Below are 17,037 nucleotides of genomic sequence, written 5' to 3' on the forward strand. Positions count from 1 at the left end.
AGTGAAGTTGAAATGATTAAAGTACTCTGCCCACCGCTGTTACTTTGGGGACAGTTTGCGGGGAGTCTTCAGTGACTCTAGGTTTTTGTGATCTGTCCATACTTCAAATGGCACCTTGCTCCCCTCTAGATAGTGTCGCCAGTTTAACAGGCTCCACCTAATGGTGAAGGCCTCCTTCTCCCAGATTCCCCATCTCCTCTTGCCTTCAGTGAATTTTTTGGAGGTGTAGGCGCAGGGTTGTAGGACTCCACTTTTGTTCTTTTGCAGTAATACAGCTCCAACTGCAACATCACTGATGTCAGCTTGGATTACGAAGGGTTCTCCTGGGCATGGATGCTTTAGGACTGGTTCAGTAGCAAATAGCCTTTTTAAAATTTTCAAAAGCTGTTTGACAGTTTATCATCCAAGCTAGTGGTTGGCCCGGTCGCGGCTTTCCTCCCACTTTGCCTGTTTTGAGTAGTTCTGTAAGGGGTAGGGCAATCTCACAAAGGAGGGGATGAATTGGCGATAAAAGTTGGCAAAACCTAAAAAGCTCTGAAGCTGTTTGTGAGTCTTTGGGGGCTGCCATTCAATTATAGTTCTCACTTTAGCTGTGCAGGTTTCTTTCTTTCTTCTGGTCCCAGTCTTTTCTGCTGTTGGGGTTAGGGGACTGGGCAGTTCGCTGCTCGATGTCCCTGCTGTCCACATCGGAAGCACTTGATTGGCAGGCCTGCGGATGGCCTGGGTCCTTTAGCAACTGTAGCAGATGGAGATTCTCGGTGTCATGGTTGCTGTTTCGGTTGTTCTGGCCTCAGCTTGCCTTCATGTGGGTGAGGCTTCTTATAACGGGTGAGCTGAATGTCTAGTTTTACCACTGTCTGGTACCATTCTTGCAGCTGATCAGGTATTACTCAATAGAGTTAGGCCTGAGAGAGGTGATCGGCTAATCCCTCAATGAAGTGATGGATTAGGGATTACTCAGGTCACCCCTCTATCCAACCTGCTATCTTGCAAAACTCTTGTACGTACTCCAGGGCAGGCCTGCCAGCTTGTTTTATTTTGTGGATTAGTTCTGCTTTGAGGCCAATAGATGGGTCCTCAAATCTTTCTCTCAGCCCTAGGAGGAAGAGGTGGGGGTCCTCTAATTCAGGGGCTTGCTCATTATATAAATTGTTCAGCCATTCAGATGCTTCTCCCTCTAGGATGGACGCAATCACATCGACCATAGCGCCTGGGTCCAGGTAGAGATAAGCCCAGCGGTTCAAGTGAGAGTGCACGTGGTTGAGGAAGAAAATCAGCTTTTCTGGGTCCCCATCGAAGGTTGCTCTGAAGGGTGGAGTCATCATTGGTTGATGGGGCCCCTACCCGGTCTGCTGCCATATTCCCTGCTGTTGACCAGTTTGGGGTTGTGACGCCCTCTGCTACTGCAGGCCCCTCAATGGTTACTGGATGAGTGGTAGTCGTCCTCCACCAGCTGCTGATCTCCTGGCTTCTGCACCATCCTAAACTGTTGCAGGGCCTCCATCAGCTCAATCAACACTCAGAGGTTGATTTCTGCTTCTCATCTCCAGCCCCCCAAATCTCTCCACTGGCTGACTACGAACTGCAGACAGGCGAATCCTCAGTGGCAAATGTCCCGGTGGCTCTCCCCCAGTCTGCTTTTGGAGCCTTTGAGGGTGATAAGGCATTCTCAAGGCTTCTAGAGTCTCCGCTGGGCTGGTCCCAGGCTGACGGCCAGATCAGCTCTCCTAGCTGCTTGGGTTCTGCCTCTATCTGGAAGTCCTGCCAAAACTCATCTTCCCACAGATTTCTATAGCACATTCAGTTGGTCTGGGGGGGAGGAGTTCATCCAAGCACCTTTCGCTAAACACCTCTCAGAGATCTCAATACTCCTTGTGGATGACAGGAAGGTCCTTCCCCTGCATGATCACCCCTATTTCATGCTTTGGGGTAGTCACCTTTCTAGTTTTTTCTTAGGTTTGGGAGGAGTGGTTTATCATAAACTAGCAGTCCTTTCCTCCAGTTCACGTAAGGGTTCCACTTTTTTGGCTAGGCTAGCCCTAGGACTAGTGGTTTTTCCATTCCGGGTGCTACTGTGAAGCTCATGACTTCTGAATGTACAGCCATCTGCATTCCTATGGGTTCGTTGGTAAAAGTTGCTGGGATGTCCCTCCGTGACAGAACCATCCAGCTGTCAAAATGCCATTGCAACTTTTAACTGCCTCAGTCAGATTCCCAGTTTCTCAACCGGTGCTGGATTTACTAAGCATCTGGTGCAGCCCGAGTCTGATAGAGCTCTGAGACTAGCTTTCAACCCGGACCCAAGGAAACAGTTCTATAGGAACACTCACTGGCATGACCGGATCACTTATCTGGGGATCAGACTCAGTATCCTTTAACTTTTGGTCGTCATCTGGTGGGGTCGAAGTTTCCTCAGCTCTTTTTGGTGATGGGGTGAACTCCTTTCAGTGCCATCTCTTTGGCTCATTTATTTATTGTATTTATTTAATTGATTTTATATATCGCCCTATTCCCAAAGGACTTAGGGCGGTTTACAGGGCGAATTAAAACAATACAAATAAATACAATTAAAATAGAATTAAATTAAGACTAGCCCACAATTAAAACAAATTAAAATTTAAAATTTAAAGTTAAATTAAAACCCCCTCAGTCCAGGCCATGGTTGCACTTTAGTGGGCTTCCCCACAGGGTTTGGGCTGGTCTTGGCTGGATGGCTGGTTTTGCATTCTGCCACTCAATGCCCCTCCTTGGCTACATTTGAAGCAGATGGTAGATCTGGCTTGTGAAGTTTGAGGTTTAGCCATTCTTTGGATGGGATTTCTTCCACGATCTCGCTGTGCTGTACTTTTTTTGGGCTTGGTCAATTTCTATTTCCTCAGCAAGCCCGCACCAGTTGTGCAAAGTCACAGAGGCCCGTCTTAACACACAAACATTCAGCCCATCTTTAAAACAGCTGACAAAGATGTCTTCTAGCCAGTCGAGTTGGCATGCCAGGACTTCGGTGTACTCTGTTACAGCTCTGTGCCCTTGCTTTATAGGTTTAATGCGGTCTCTGCCTTTTTGCTTTTAGTATGTTTTATTATTTTTTTAACATAATCACCTTAATATTTGGTAGACAGTGTGTTGTGTGGGTTTACATTTAACGAACATTCACTAACAAATTCTATGATCTATAATTCACATGATAACTTTACTTGATTTCCTCTTTTCCCCATAGTGTTCTCCTTTACCAACCTTGTTAATACGATTATTATTGTTTTAATTAATAATTAAATATAGGTTTTCTAATATTTCTACAAATAATAATCACATCCATGTAATATTCCTTTTCTATCTAGTCATTCTGGTTGTCTCATCATATATCCTGTTTACAGTTCTTGTTTACATTTGTTTTTCCCACAATGTTCTAAATATTTTTACTGGTTAAGATTTTCTCAGTTAATTACATTTAAATATTTAAATCTATTTTTTCTCATATAAACCAACACAATACTTTTACCTTTCTTAAGGAATAAATAAGACTAAAAAGCGAAAGAAGAAGAAAAAGGATAAAACAAAAAGATAGTATGCTACTTAAAATCCCTATTTCCTCTAAGCTAACACATATTTATTTCCAAAATTTATTTGTTCTTTTTTGCCATAATTGAAAATGTATTTAATCTTGAAATATTCCATTTAATGAATCTAATGATCTAGTCTGTTAGCTCTTAGTCAAAACATTTTTAATCCCTTTATAATTTTCTTAAAGTCAATCACCTTTAGATATCTAAAACATTTCCTTTATATAGGCCATTCCAACTCTTTTATATTACTCATATCCAAAAATAAAATAAAAAGACAGAAAAAGAAAGTACTATGTTACTTGAGGGGCTCCTCCCTCTTAAAGTCAAATTCACATCCAAAATTTTTCTATTTCTTTTAACCATTCTCAAACAGGTGTTTCTTTTTAAAATATTCTCTCTGATGGGCCCCATCATGTATTTTCTTAATTTTCACTTTAGTCTTTTTCTTTTGCCCAATGTCTTTCTTAATATGTTCTTCTGGGTCAAAGAATCTTTCCATATTCTTATAGGTGTTACTGTAGATGTAAAAAGTAAGTCAAATACAGTATCTTTGTTAAGAGGCATTTGCCCACTCATTCTTGTTGAAAATCTTTTTCCTTCTTTTTCTCTCTGCTTCTCTTGTCATTTTTTGTCTCTCCAGTTCTAGTGCTTTTCCTGACATCTCTGCAGTCCATTTTATCCAGTCTTTTTTCTTATCCTCAAGTTTATTTTGTGGTGTTGAAATATAGGTTGTGAACCAAGAACCACAAAAAAAGAATGTCAGACAATCAATGGATTTAATTAAACATAAACTTAATATTCTAGATAAAGAGAAACTAGCACAACAGATGAGAGGCATAAAACAGAACTTTTTTGAAAATGCAAACAAACCGGGCCGATGGCTTGCATACAAATTGAAAAAACAAAAGGAGAAAAGTTGGATTAGTAAACTATGTGATGACAAAGGGAGAATACACTATCAGGAAGAGGAGAAAAAAACTATAGCCCAGGAATTTTATCAGCAATTATACAAAGATGATAGTCAGGTAAACGTGGAGAAAGTAGAGGATTGTTTCCAAAAAGCCAAATTACCTAAGGTTACAGAATAGTTTCCTTGCTAAGAGGCAAACCAAACATAATATTAGAGTAATACTGGATACATTAAAATATTACGAACTACACAGCGGACAACAGATGGCGTTACTATTTCTAGATGCCCAGAAGGCTTTTGATAATGTAAAATGGTCATTTTATATCAACAACTTAATTTTATGGCAATGGGTGAAAAATTTATAAACATAATTAGGGCAATCTATACTAACCAGGAAGCAAAAGTAATTATTAATGTGGAAACATCTAGGAAATTTCAAATACAAAAGGGAACACGGCAAGGTTGCCCCTTGTCTCCACTGCTGTTCATATTGACACTAGAAGTCCTAACGAGAATAATTCGAAATGAACCACAGATAAAAGGATTAATTATTAAAAAGGAAACTTTCAAACTTCAAGCATTTGCGGATGATCTGGTCTTTATTATGGAGGACCCATATCACACGGGACCAAAATTACTAGAAGAATTAATTAAATATGGTGAAGTTGCTGGATTGAGAATAAATAGACATAAGATTAAGATGATTGTTAAAAATATGACTAACAAACAAAAAGAAAAATTGGCTGGAATTATGGACATAGAAATAGTCAAAAAAATAAAATACTTAGGAATCAATATTACGGCTAGATGCACTTCACTTAAAGAAGATAACTATGATAAAACAGTGAAACAAATAAAAGGAGATTTGGAAAGATGGGGAAACCTGAACCTTTCATTATTGGGGAGAATTGCAGTTATCAAGATGAATGTCCTGCCCAAAATCTTGTTCTTGTTCCAAAATATTCCACTACAACTTGACTCAAAATTTTTCCGAAATCTGAAAAAACTCATTAAATTTTATTTGGCAAGGGAAAAAACCAAGAATTAAAATGAAATACTTGCAGGATATAAAGGAAAACGGGGTTTTTGGATTGCCAGTCTGGGAGTTATATTACAATGCCGCGGCGTTAAATTGGATTAGAGAATGGATAATTCTGAAAAATAGAAGATTACTGACTTTAGAAGGTCATGATTTACAATTTGGTTGGCACGCCTTTTTATGGACTGAGAAACAAGGATTATTTTCTCACTTTCAAAAACATTGTATTAGGCAAGCATTATTTAACATTTGGAACAAAATTAGAACTCACAACTATACTAAAGTACCAGTCTGGCTATCCACTCTCGAAGCGATTGGGCAACATAACATAAGGATATCATGAATGATGAGGGGGAATTGAAGTCTAGAAATGAATTAGATTTACAAGGAATAAAATTAGACTGGTGGGCCTATTTACAGATTCAATCAAGATTCGGGAAAGATAAAAAAGAATGGGGGATAAACACCCAGGAAACGGCCTTGGACAAAATATTATTTGCTTCTGGGATATAAGTTGTTCGAGGAACAAGTGAAGGACCCTATGTTGACTTGGGCTAAAAATTTGGGACATGGCATTGACCTTGATACATGGCAAACACTCTGGGACAGAAATAAAAGAATAACACTGGCTTCATCTTACAAAGAAAACCTATTCAAAATGTTCTACCGATGGCATCTTCCCCCAGCACGTATAGCCAAAATGTATAAGACAGTATCTCCCAAATGTTGGAAATGCTCTGAAGAATTAGGTACATATTTTCATACGTGGTGGTCCTGTAGCAAGTCACAAAGATTTTGGCAAATGATTTGGACCTGGCTAAAAGAAATATTAAGACAAGAAGTTGAGTTTAGTCCAGGATTTTTCCTATTGGGCATAACAAAAGAGAAATACCCTAAAGAAGAGTTGTATCTGATGATTCATATTATTACAGCACCAAAATGTCATTTGCCCAGAATTGGAAAAGGAGTGAAATTCCAGTAGAAAACGAGATAATAAGGAAAATTTGGGAATGCGCAGAAATGGATAAATTAACTTTGGAAATTAAAAATAAAGATCAATCAGGTTACTACAAAATTTGGAATAAATTTTATTTTTGGCGGGAACAAAAGGAATTGTTGAATCTTAGAATTTATAGATTGGTTGATTGCTTTAAGTATTGTATTATATATAATCGATATGTATCTTAAGTGTATTTTATGTGTATATATACATATATGAATATTGTAGACAAGAAGGTATGTCAGTCCGTTTGTACCGTGTCCAATGTTTTATATAATAAATTTAATAAAAATAAAGTTAAAAGAAAAAAAAGAAATATAGGTTGTGAAAGAGGAAAAGAGAATGGAGCAGTAGCTATCTCAACATAGTTGCTGCGCCTGGCGGCTTCTTTGAAGCCTCCTTGAAGTTGCCGCCAAGTGGGAAAGCTCGGCAGAAAGGAGGGGAGCTTTCCAGCTCCGTGCCTAAAGTGCAGTGTGCATGAAGACGCTGAAGTACCTCCCCAGTGCCGGTGTGGTGAATGGATGCCTGCTATGGCCTCCCGAGGCTGCTACTATACTGCGTGAGGAAGCCTTATTCATCCCAGCTTAAACATAAAATTGTGCTGAGATTTGGTGTCCTGACTCAAGCCAAATTGACACGGTAGTGGAGTTTATAACTACCTTCCAACCCCGAAGCCCGCACAGAGTGAAATGGCAGAGAGACTGTGGGGCAGTTTAAGAATAATACCATCTTTGGACTAAGGGTTTTTTGCGATCGGATTTCAATCCTACCTTAAGATTGGTGACTTTGATGATCTGGAAGTACTGTTGTTTGGGAAAGTGATTCTCCACGGACTTTGTGTGCCTCCCTTCCTTTTTGATTTGACTTTAATGTTTCCTGTCCCGTAGGACGCCATTGCATGAGCTGTCATCCTTGAGTTCGCTTTGTGTGTAAAAGGAATTGTAGGAGCTGGTGTCTGTTGCCATCTAGCGACCAGAGTTTAGAACTTCGCCTAGTATATTATAGTTACAATTTTTTTTCTCCTTTCTTTTTATTTCAACCTTTCTTTCTCACTGTGTTTATTACTTTTCATTATACTCTTCTCCTTTTTGGGTTTTTATACCCCTTTCAATTATTGTTTATATTACTATTTAGAATTAAATTAAATCCTACCTGAATTGCTAAATACTTGATTCTTCGGATTAATTTGTTTAAGGCAAATGAAATGATTACTTGCTTGATTATTTATTATTGTTTAGCGATTAAGGTTACGAGTTAATTGATGAGTGGATACTTAATTGTGAATTAATCAATCAATTAATTAGCCAAACATTTATTCGGATTCAGATACTCAATAGGAGTTAATGAGTAGTAATAACTTCTAAATTAGATACTTTGTAGAGAGTGATTTTTGCTAGAAGGTGGTAAGACTGTTTAAAATTGTTTGGTGTTGTATGATTGCCTGGAAGGACTTTTTAGGAATATCCAAAATGGCTACTACGACCACTACTTTGAAGAAGAAGGCACTCACGACTTCCTTAGTTCCACCTCCAGCTACTACTTCCACGGCACTACAACGATTGTCAGAGGATATGACTACTCCCAGTAAACCTGTGATTTTGTCACAGAATACGCAAAATATGCTCCAAGCTATACAAGAGACGCTGATCAAGAATCAAGACTCAACATCAAAGTTTCTGGAAGAGCTAAATAAAAAGGTTGAAACGCTAACTAATGAAACACGGCAGTTTCATGCAAAATTTGAGGAAGTTCAAAATACCCTATCTAATCATGAGGAATGGATCCAAGCTACTGAGACGAAGACCGAGAAGGTGACCTGCAAAATGGAGCGACTTGAACTTCGATATTCCTTGGCCAATAAAAAAATTGAGGAAGAGATTATTTTCCTTAAAATGGACCGTTCCGGTTATTTTGTACGGTTTCAGAATGTCCCTGAGGAGAAAGACGAGTGTTTGGATGTTTGGATGTATTGATTGTGGCAGCAATTACTGGAAGGGATCGTGGAGACGTCTCAAGAGACATTGATGATGTCTTTTGAGTATATACTAGCTACGCTCGACGTAATAAGCTCCCAAGAGAGATTCATGTTCGATTTACCAGGATGACACTGAGGGACGAAGTACTTCGGAAAACGAGAGACCAAGCTTTTATCTATAAAGGCAATCGATTGACAGTTCTGCCTCAACTTCCGAAACGGGTACGAGATACTCGGAGGAAATATGATTTTCTCACAACACGGCTGAGGAAATATGGGATACGCTATCGTTGGCTCCTACCCAAAGGTCTGACCTTTACTTGGCAAGAGCAGAGGTTACGACTGGAAACTATACAAGAAGCACAAGACTTTTTAGAGACCTATATTAATCCTAGTGACCAGGAGAGTGAGGGTGATAACGAAAATAAAAGCCAAGAGGAAGTAACCCAGGAAATAACAGCTAAAGAGTATACCGGACAAGATAAGGAAACAGCCCATTCTAGAGAAGATAGAGGAACGAACTCCCAAATTGAGACCAGATCCCGGAAATTTAAGAACACAAATAAGTAGAGGTATGGATGAGGGGCTCCATCTGTTTTCTGCCAACATTAATGGTCTGAATACCTCTATTAAGAGGAAAAGGGTTTGGGCTAACCTCCAGAAAGATAACTACGACATTATATGTCTACAAGAGGTTCATATAAGGAAGGGTCAACTTAAGACCCTAATCCATCCTAAACTGGGGAAGTTGTATGTATCCTTGGCTGATCAAAAAAAGGGGGAGTGGTTCTTTACGACCGGAAAGGTCTGGTGAAACGTCAAATATATGCTGATATAGAAGGTAGGATATTGATGTTAGAGATTTTTATTGGTCAAAAGATAGTACTGTTGGTTAATATATATGCCCCCAATGTCAATCAATTAGGTTTCTTTAGAGACCTTTATAAGAAAATAAATGAATTAGACTATGAGCATATATGTATTGTAGGGGACTTTAATGCGATCGTAGACACAGCAATTGACTATGATCCAGGGGCGGGATGTCCAAAATACAAAAAAGGACACAGAAAGGTACTCCCTAAAACATGGGAAAACTTAAGAATAGAAATCGGGCTAAGACTTGTGGCGAGATTTCCATCCCATGCAAAAGCATTATACATATTTCTCTCCCAGGCACAGGTCGTGGTCTAGGATTGATATGTTCTGGTCAACATCGGATTTGAAAGAAGAGATAAAATTTGCTGAAATAGGTACGAACGTATGGGCAGACCATTACCCTTTGATAGTAGAATGGAAGGGGTCCACCAGAAGAACGAGATGGTCTATGAGGGCTGAGATAATGAAAGATGAGGGATTTATAAACATGATTTAAAAAGAATTAGGCTATTTTTTTCGAAAATAAGAAGATACATCTCTTCAAAATATTTGGGATATGGCCAAAGCTGTTGTTAGGGGACTGGTAATAAAATATACAGCTGCTAAATGGAAAAAAGAGAAAGCAGAACAGATAAAGTTACTGGCCGAGCTGGAGACAGTTGAGGAGGAGTTACATTTAGATCCATCTAATAATTTGATTAAAGAGAAAATAGATTTGATTAGATATGACATCTATTTTAGATCAAAAAGATTTGATGAACAAAATTCGGAAGTGTAGACAAACGCAATTTGAGTACGCCAATAAACCTGGCCGGTGGTTATCTTACAGATTAAGAAAAGAAACAGAATCTAGGAAGATCGCAATGCTTCGAGATTCCACAGGCAACTTGGTCGGTACAACAGAACAAGAAGCAAAGGTGGCGCAAGAGTTTTACTCCTCCCTCTATAGCCAGGAAACTTACCAGGGAGAAAAGGTCAGGAGCTATCTCCAGAATTTGCAGATTGAAGCAATCCCTGATTCTTATAAAGAAATTCTAAATGCAGAAATTACTATCTGGAAAATTGCAGTAGCTGTTAAGAAACAGGCAGGTGGTAAGACCCCAGGACCGGATGGAATCCCTAGTGAATTTTATAAAGAGATTTTTGACTCAATTAATTTACAAATGAAGAACCTATTTAATGAGGTCCTAATGGAATCAAAGATACCCCGGTCCTGGACAGAGGCCTATATTTCCCTAATCCCAAAACCTGATACCGATAGAACTTTGATCCAGAACTATAGACCAATCTCGCTCCTGAAGGTGGACTATAGGATTTTTGCGACAATCTTAGCTGAGAGGCTTTGGGTGTTTCTGTCCCGTTTTAACCAAGACCAGAATGGGTTTTTACCCCATAGGAACCTGAGGGATAACTTAAGAGTAGTATTGAATGCCTTAGAATACTATGAGACCCATCCAGACAAATCTATGGTAACGATTTTTTTGGACGCCCCAAAGGCTTTCGATAGAGTCAACTGGAACTTTATAATACAACAATTGGAAGTGATGGGCTTCGGTTCTCAATTTACAAAGGCAGTTCAAGCTATTTATGCTAAGCAGTCGGCAAGGTTGCTGCTCAACGGATTAATATCAGAGGAGATACAGATTTGTAAGGGTACCAGACAAGGATGCCCTCTTTCACCGCTGCTTTTTATTTTAACTCTGGAACCATTTCTTCAGACGATTAGACAGGATTCAGAAATTAAGGGCTTAAAAGTAAAAGGGGAGGAATATAAACTTCAAGCATTCGCTGACAATTTGGTTTTTATATTAGAATTTTGGCCCTCTAACTACAGGGCCAAAATTACTTATAAAATTGGATAACTATGGAGAGGTAGCGGGATTAAAAATTAATAAGGATAAAACTAAAATGCTAACAAAAAATTGTATATTCAAAGGGAACAGATCCAAAATATGGGGATTAATTGTGTTAAAAAATTTAAATATTTGGGTGTTTAGTTGACAAACAAGTGCTCCACCATCAAAGAGCTTAATTATTCAGAACTGTTTGTAGATACAGCGAATGACTTGGATAGATGGCGGCATATACAGATTTCGCTCTTGGGTAGAATTGCCGCGATAAAAGCTCATATCCTACCGAAATGGATCTTTTTATTCCAAATGGCTCCTGCAAGATTGGGGAAATATTTTTTTTAGGAAATTAGATCAAATTTTGGGTAAATTTATTTGGCAAGGGAAAAAACCTTGTATAAAAAGGAAAATGTTGCAGGAGCATAAATCATAAGGTGGCTTGGGGCTTCCTATGTGGGAGCTTTATTACCAAGCCTCTTCCTTGGTTTGGATAAAAGATTGGGTGACCCTTTCAAGGAAATGTATTTTGATACTTGAAGGGTATGATTTGCAGCGAGGTTGGCATTCCTTTTTATGGCCACAGAAGGATAAGCAATCTAAGTATTTTACCACTCATTACATTAGAGGAAATTTGCAAAGGGTTTGGGAGGCGGTTAAAAAACAAGTGTATACCCAGATCCCCAAATGGGTATCTCCGTTAGAAGCGGTGACCCTCCTGACTGTACACAGCATAGAGAGAAATTGGACTTACGGTGCCTTGTTGGATGAAGGTGGGAGACTTAGATCCAGAGCTGATCTTCAAATTAGAGGATGCAATATAGATTGGTGGTCCTATGCCCAAATACAAACTAGAACTGCCAGAGACAAACAAGAGTATGGTATTGCTCTTCAACTACAAACAATCAATAAACTCCTTTTGGGTAGTCAAAGGAAATTTATCTCTAACGCATACAGTCTTCTGTCCAGTTTTATGGCGGAAGAGATTGTAAAAGACACGATGATTGCCTGGGGGAGAAATATAGGGAGGACAATACAGTTTGATATGTGGCAGAACTTACGGAATAAGACCATGAAACTGACTCTATCCTCCTCCTTTAAGGAAAATTTCTATAAAATGATCTACCATTGGTATCTCCCCCGTTAGAATCGCTAAAATGTTTCCAGGATCTTCTGATAGATGCTGGAAATGTTGCTTGGCGAAGGGTACCTTCTTTCACCAATGGTGGAACTGTTTATATGCCAGACGATATTGGAGAAAAATTCAACAGTGGCTATTGGAAATAACAGGCGTGAGTTTCCCTGTGCAGCCAGACCTCTACTTATTGGGTATAAGACCAGACAATATCGACAAAAGAGATTGGTATATATTTGTTCATGTCTCAACAGCGGTGAGGATGGCCTTTGCCCAATTGTGGAAGGACCCAGATATACCCCCTGACCATTTGATAATAAACAAGATTCTTCGTTGTGCTGAGATGGGCAGGTTAACGTACATTTTAAAAGATAAACGTGAATCACTATATAATATAAGTTGGAACAAATGTTTTGTATGGCTTAAAAGAAGGTTCAATTCAGGAGACGAGTGATGAGATCGCCCACTTAATTGATCTGTGTAATTTATTAGCCTTACAAGGTTGACAAGTTTTGATTTTCTTTTAATGATAAGGATATTTTATGTATTGGAAAGTTTAGCTGGGATGGTATATTTTATGTTAATAGGAGAGTAGATAAAACTCTCGGTCTGTTTTGTTTGTTTTCCACGGTTTGTGTTACGTGATTATATGGTTAGTGTCTTTAAACCCCTTTGTCCCTCTCCCTATGTATTATTCTGTTGTCATTCTTACTGTAAATAATTAATAAAGATTATATATTAAATATATATATATATATATATATATATATAGGTTCTTTTCCAAATCCAGTATTTCTTGTAGGTTTTTTTCTACTTGGATTAAATCATACTTCTTTGTTTTGTAGGATTCCTTCTTTAAGTCTCTATCCTCGGATTTGTATTCAGTTATGTTTTATCTGTTCCTTCTCTGTTGTATTTTCCTGAAATTTTTGTTGTTGTAAAGTTGAACTGGAGATGAGTTGGTTTATATTTTCAAAGTTATTTTGGATTTCTTTGTGATTTGAAATCATTGTTATTTGAATTAGTTGCAACATATATGTCTGCTCTTGAAAAGTATTTTTTCTTGATAAGTTCTTTCTATAAATCTCTGATTTTCCATGATGACCAAGAATCCAATTGTTTTCCCCCTCTGGAAATAGCTTTGAACTCAGAGTTAATTAGATACTTATAATCCAAGGAGTTTTAAAAAGTTCTCTTTTTTCCCCTAAAGTTTATAAGTCTCACTTTATCTATAGCCCAGATTATTTTCTTTTTTGTCACAGCTCTTCTCTATTTGTTAAAGCTTTGAAGGTCACAAGCAGAGATTAGGGAACCTGACAGTTTCCCACTTGAAACTATGGTTAAGTCTGACCGTGTATTTTGAAATTAAAGAGCTTTCATTATGTCTTCTGATTGTTATATGATTTCATGGATGTGGTTTTCTTTAAATCCGATTTATATCCCACCCTTCTCCGAAGACTCAGGGCAGCTTACAATCTAAGCACAATCAATGTACTTAGCAAAAGCCTTCATTCTATGTATATGCCTGCTTATTAGGGCTTTCGCCCTCCCCAAGCGGCATTATTACAAAGTCAGCTTATTGCCCCCAACAGTCTGGGTCCTCATTTTACCTACCTCGGAAGGATGGAAGGCTGAGTCAACCTTGAGCCTGGTGGGATGCGAACCTGCACCAATTGCAGGCAGCTGGTGTTACTTAAGGAGGCATTAGCCCACAGCTCCACCAAGGCTTTTACTAGTCTTCTGGCTGTTTGTTCTATGTAGTGGCTGTTGCAGTCTTTTTTACTGTATGCTGCAGAATAGATGACCCCTGTTTTTTTCTTCTGGCCTGCTGAGTCAACAGACTATTATAACCACATGTCATCAGCATAGCACACAAACCAACTAAAGTCCGCCAAAACATCCTGAGTGTCAGAATCCATTTATATTCCATTCCTAAACCCCTATCTGTGCAACCCTAAATCTCACCCCTTACTGGATTCTGCCATTCCCAAGGAGGAGGAGAGAAGATGTTAATTGGCCATCCGTATCCATTAGATGCAAGGTTGTTTATTCAGCCTGCCTGGAGGCCATCATCAAACACCAGGGAAAGAACATTTGAACTGAGAAGAACAAAGAAAGAAAGGGGGGGGAGATTCTGGTTTGTATGTCTGATTGGAATTTGAATGGCAGGAAGCAAATGTTGTAAATGCATGGAAGTTCTGTTTTCCCATGGAAGGTTTTGAGACATAACACTTAATTGATCCGGGACTGACCAAATGGACTGAGGGAAGGGGTTTTTACTCAGGGACACTTTAAAAGTGCGACACAGTTTCCCGATCCTGTCTAGATTATCCACTGTCAATCATGTTTTAGTAAAAGTTCCTGCTTGGACAATCCTATCTCCAAGAGCTCTTCTTTCCTAAGATGTGGATTGGGGTGGGTCCTGACAATGAGTAAACCAAAAGACCCAACAACCCCAGAAGAATACACAGGAGTCATTATCTTTAAAACCATATATGGTTTTAAAGAGAATGACTGGGATACATTATGAAATGCTTTTCCAGAATTGAATCTTCCTGTCTGGTCTGGTCATCTAGAGAGGACCTGCTGAAACAGTCTCCCCTTCTCAAGAAGTACAGGGATGTGAATAAAACAATAGACATTTCTCCACTTTGTAGAACCCTCTCCTTCCAAAAGTATGTGAGGCTCCCATCTTGGGTTTTAAGTTTAATTTTATTATTTTTCTTGGCATTTTGTTGTATGAAACCATTCCCCACTACCCACTGTTGCTGTGGCTGGTCTACAGAGTGACAAAGGTTGGGGACCATTGGAATAGAGAATAGCTCCCTCCCTTAATCACTTTTTCAGTTTAACATAGTTATTCCACTCTTTCAGATACCTGTTATTGCCCTTGTGGGGAATGATGCCTGCTGGACTCAAATTTCCAGGGAACAAGTGCCCTTATTGGGTAGCAATGTAGCCTGCGCTCTGGATTATTTAGGTGAGTTAATAGCCTGCATAATCTCATATGCCTTATATTACCTAGAAATACAGGTGGTATGAAGGCAATAGAGCCTGGGCTCTCAGGGAGGACCAGCAAAAGAGCATTTAATTCAGCCTCTTGGCTTGCAACAAATTCTGCTTCTATCACAAATTTCTGTTCTGATTTCAAATGGAAGTGATCCCTACTAAGTACATCTGTTGGATTAAAACTAGAATGAATACCAGGATCTCAGATTCCCAGGCTGGCTTTATTTATACCATATATTTTGTTCAAGTTGATAAAAGTCTCTAAGCACCTACAAAAATAAGCTTCTGTTTCCATCCTATAATATAGAGAGTATGTGTATCCTTCCTCAACCTCCCGTGTATCATGTATTTTGTCTTTTTTAAACAAAGCATTCCTTTCTCCATCCTTTTCTTAAACCCTCTAATAGAAAGTTAGAAGTTAAGACAGTATTGTGGATAGATACTTAAAGCTGACCTTGCAGTAGCAAAGCTTGTCGGGGAGAGGGGTGCTGCCAACTTGTTTCCCAATCTAAATTCTTAGAAGGTTCCCTGTGGGATTTGCATAAAGCATGCTTTTTCCCATGTTGATGAGTGATGATTTTTCTTTGCAGATTACCATGTGGTGGCGGAAGGTTTAGGAGGGAAAGGATTGCTGCTCACATGCAAAAATGAGGACCAAATAGATGACATCATCCGGATAGCACAATCCAAATGCAGGAGTGGACAGCCCATCCTTCTCAATGCATTGATTGGGAAAACAGCCTTCCGTGAAGGCTCCATTGCTATGTAGACTGTGGGTGTGGCTGCACTACCTGAGTTACATTGTAACAGGCTCTGGCTCTATTGAATTGTCATTAAGCTAGGGGTTGGGTCACCCTGAGAGCCAGAATCACTAGCCATTGTTAATTCTTGCTAAGCTTTGAGGCATTCTGCCAGTACCTATTATTTCTGTTGTCTCGCTTTGCTTCTGTTTTTGTTGGTAAATGTCACTTTAATTTTGTGGCTCTTTTTTGTTTTTTTGTTGTTGTTTTTTTGTTAACATGGTACGTTTAGCTTGGTAACCCTCATTGATTGATCCTAACCTGACTATATCTAATGAAAAAAGCATGGGTCGGTAAAGAGGAAATTTAATTCTTTCCTTTTACATTGTAGCAAAAAACTTATTTCTCAGAGAATATGAAAAACTAGAAAGTATATTAATAACAATAGAATGATTGTGCAAATATAAACCAGTGAATACTCAAAATACCTTGTGATAAAAAATGATACAGATGTGTGACTATATTATACTATATTAAACTATACTATTAAGTTGTAATTTAAAATATGTCAGATTACTGTTTGAAGTTTACCTGGAAAAAATTAAAATGTAATTGTCAGAGCAACTTGAATGAACAAAATCAGTGTTTTATTTTCTCCTTTGGATCATTTATTAAATCTGTGTGAGTAAATATATTTATGATCTTTGAATGTTTTTTAAAATGTGTAACAATTATAGTTTGACAAAAGTTGGAAGTGATTTTATTAGATGTTTTCATTTATATATGTTTTGCATATTTTGAACTTTTGTAGCTATTAATTTCCAAAGTATTTTGACAACTTGGTCAATTGATATAATTAAATATATCACTTGATAGATATTCATAGTTTATCCAGATTTTATTAATGATTTATATATTTTATAATGTGCTTTAAGGAATTTAT

The 17,037-nt window shown here is 38.4% G+C and overlaps 1 protein-coding gene across 6 annotated transcripts in view; it reads left to right on the forward strand.

The window, feature by feature from the left end:
- The window catches only part of ILVBL (ilvB acetolactate synthase like), a 55,126-nt gene extending 38,338 nt beyond the window's left edge, over positions 1-16,788 (forward strand). For 4 of the 6 annotated variants that reach the window (XM_083354681.1, XM_083354682.1, XM_083354683.1 and 1 more), the window contains 2 exons: positions 15,220-15,325; positions 15,945-16,788. In XM_083354681.1, coding sequence (XP_083210807.1) covers positions 15,220-15,325; positions 15,945-16,123 — 285 coding nt within the window. In that variant the 3' untranslated portion in view covers positions 16,124-16,788. Of the gene's footprint in view, positions 1-14,888; positions 15,326-15,944 lie in introns of those variants that run through there. The other 2 variants (XR_014491459.1, XM_083354684.1) reach the window with 2 other exon arrangements.
- The last annotated feature ends 249 nt before the right edge of the window (positions 16,789-17,037 follow it).

The sequence above is a fragment of the Vipera ursinii genome (assembly GCF_947247035.1).
Source record: "Vipera ursinii genome assembly, chromosome: 2".
Lineage (NCBI taxonomy): Eukaryota > Metazoa > Chordata > Lepidosauria > Squamata > Viperidae > Vipera > Vipera ursinii.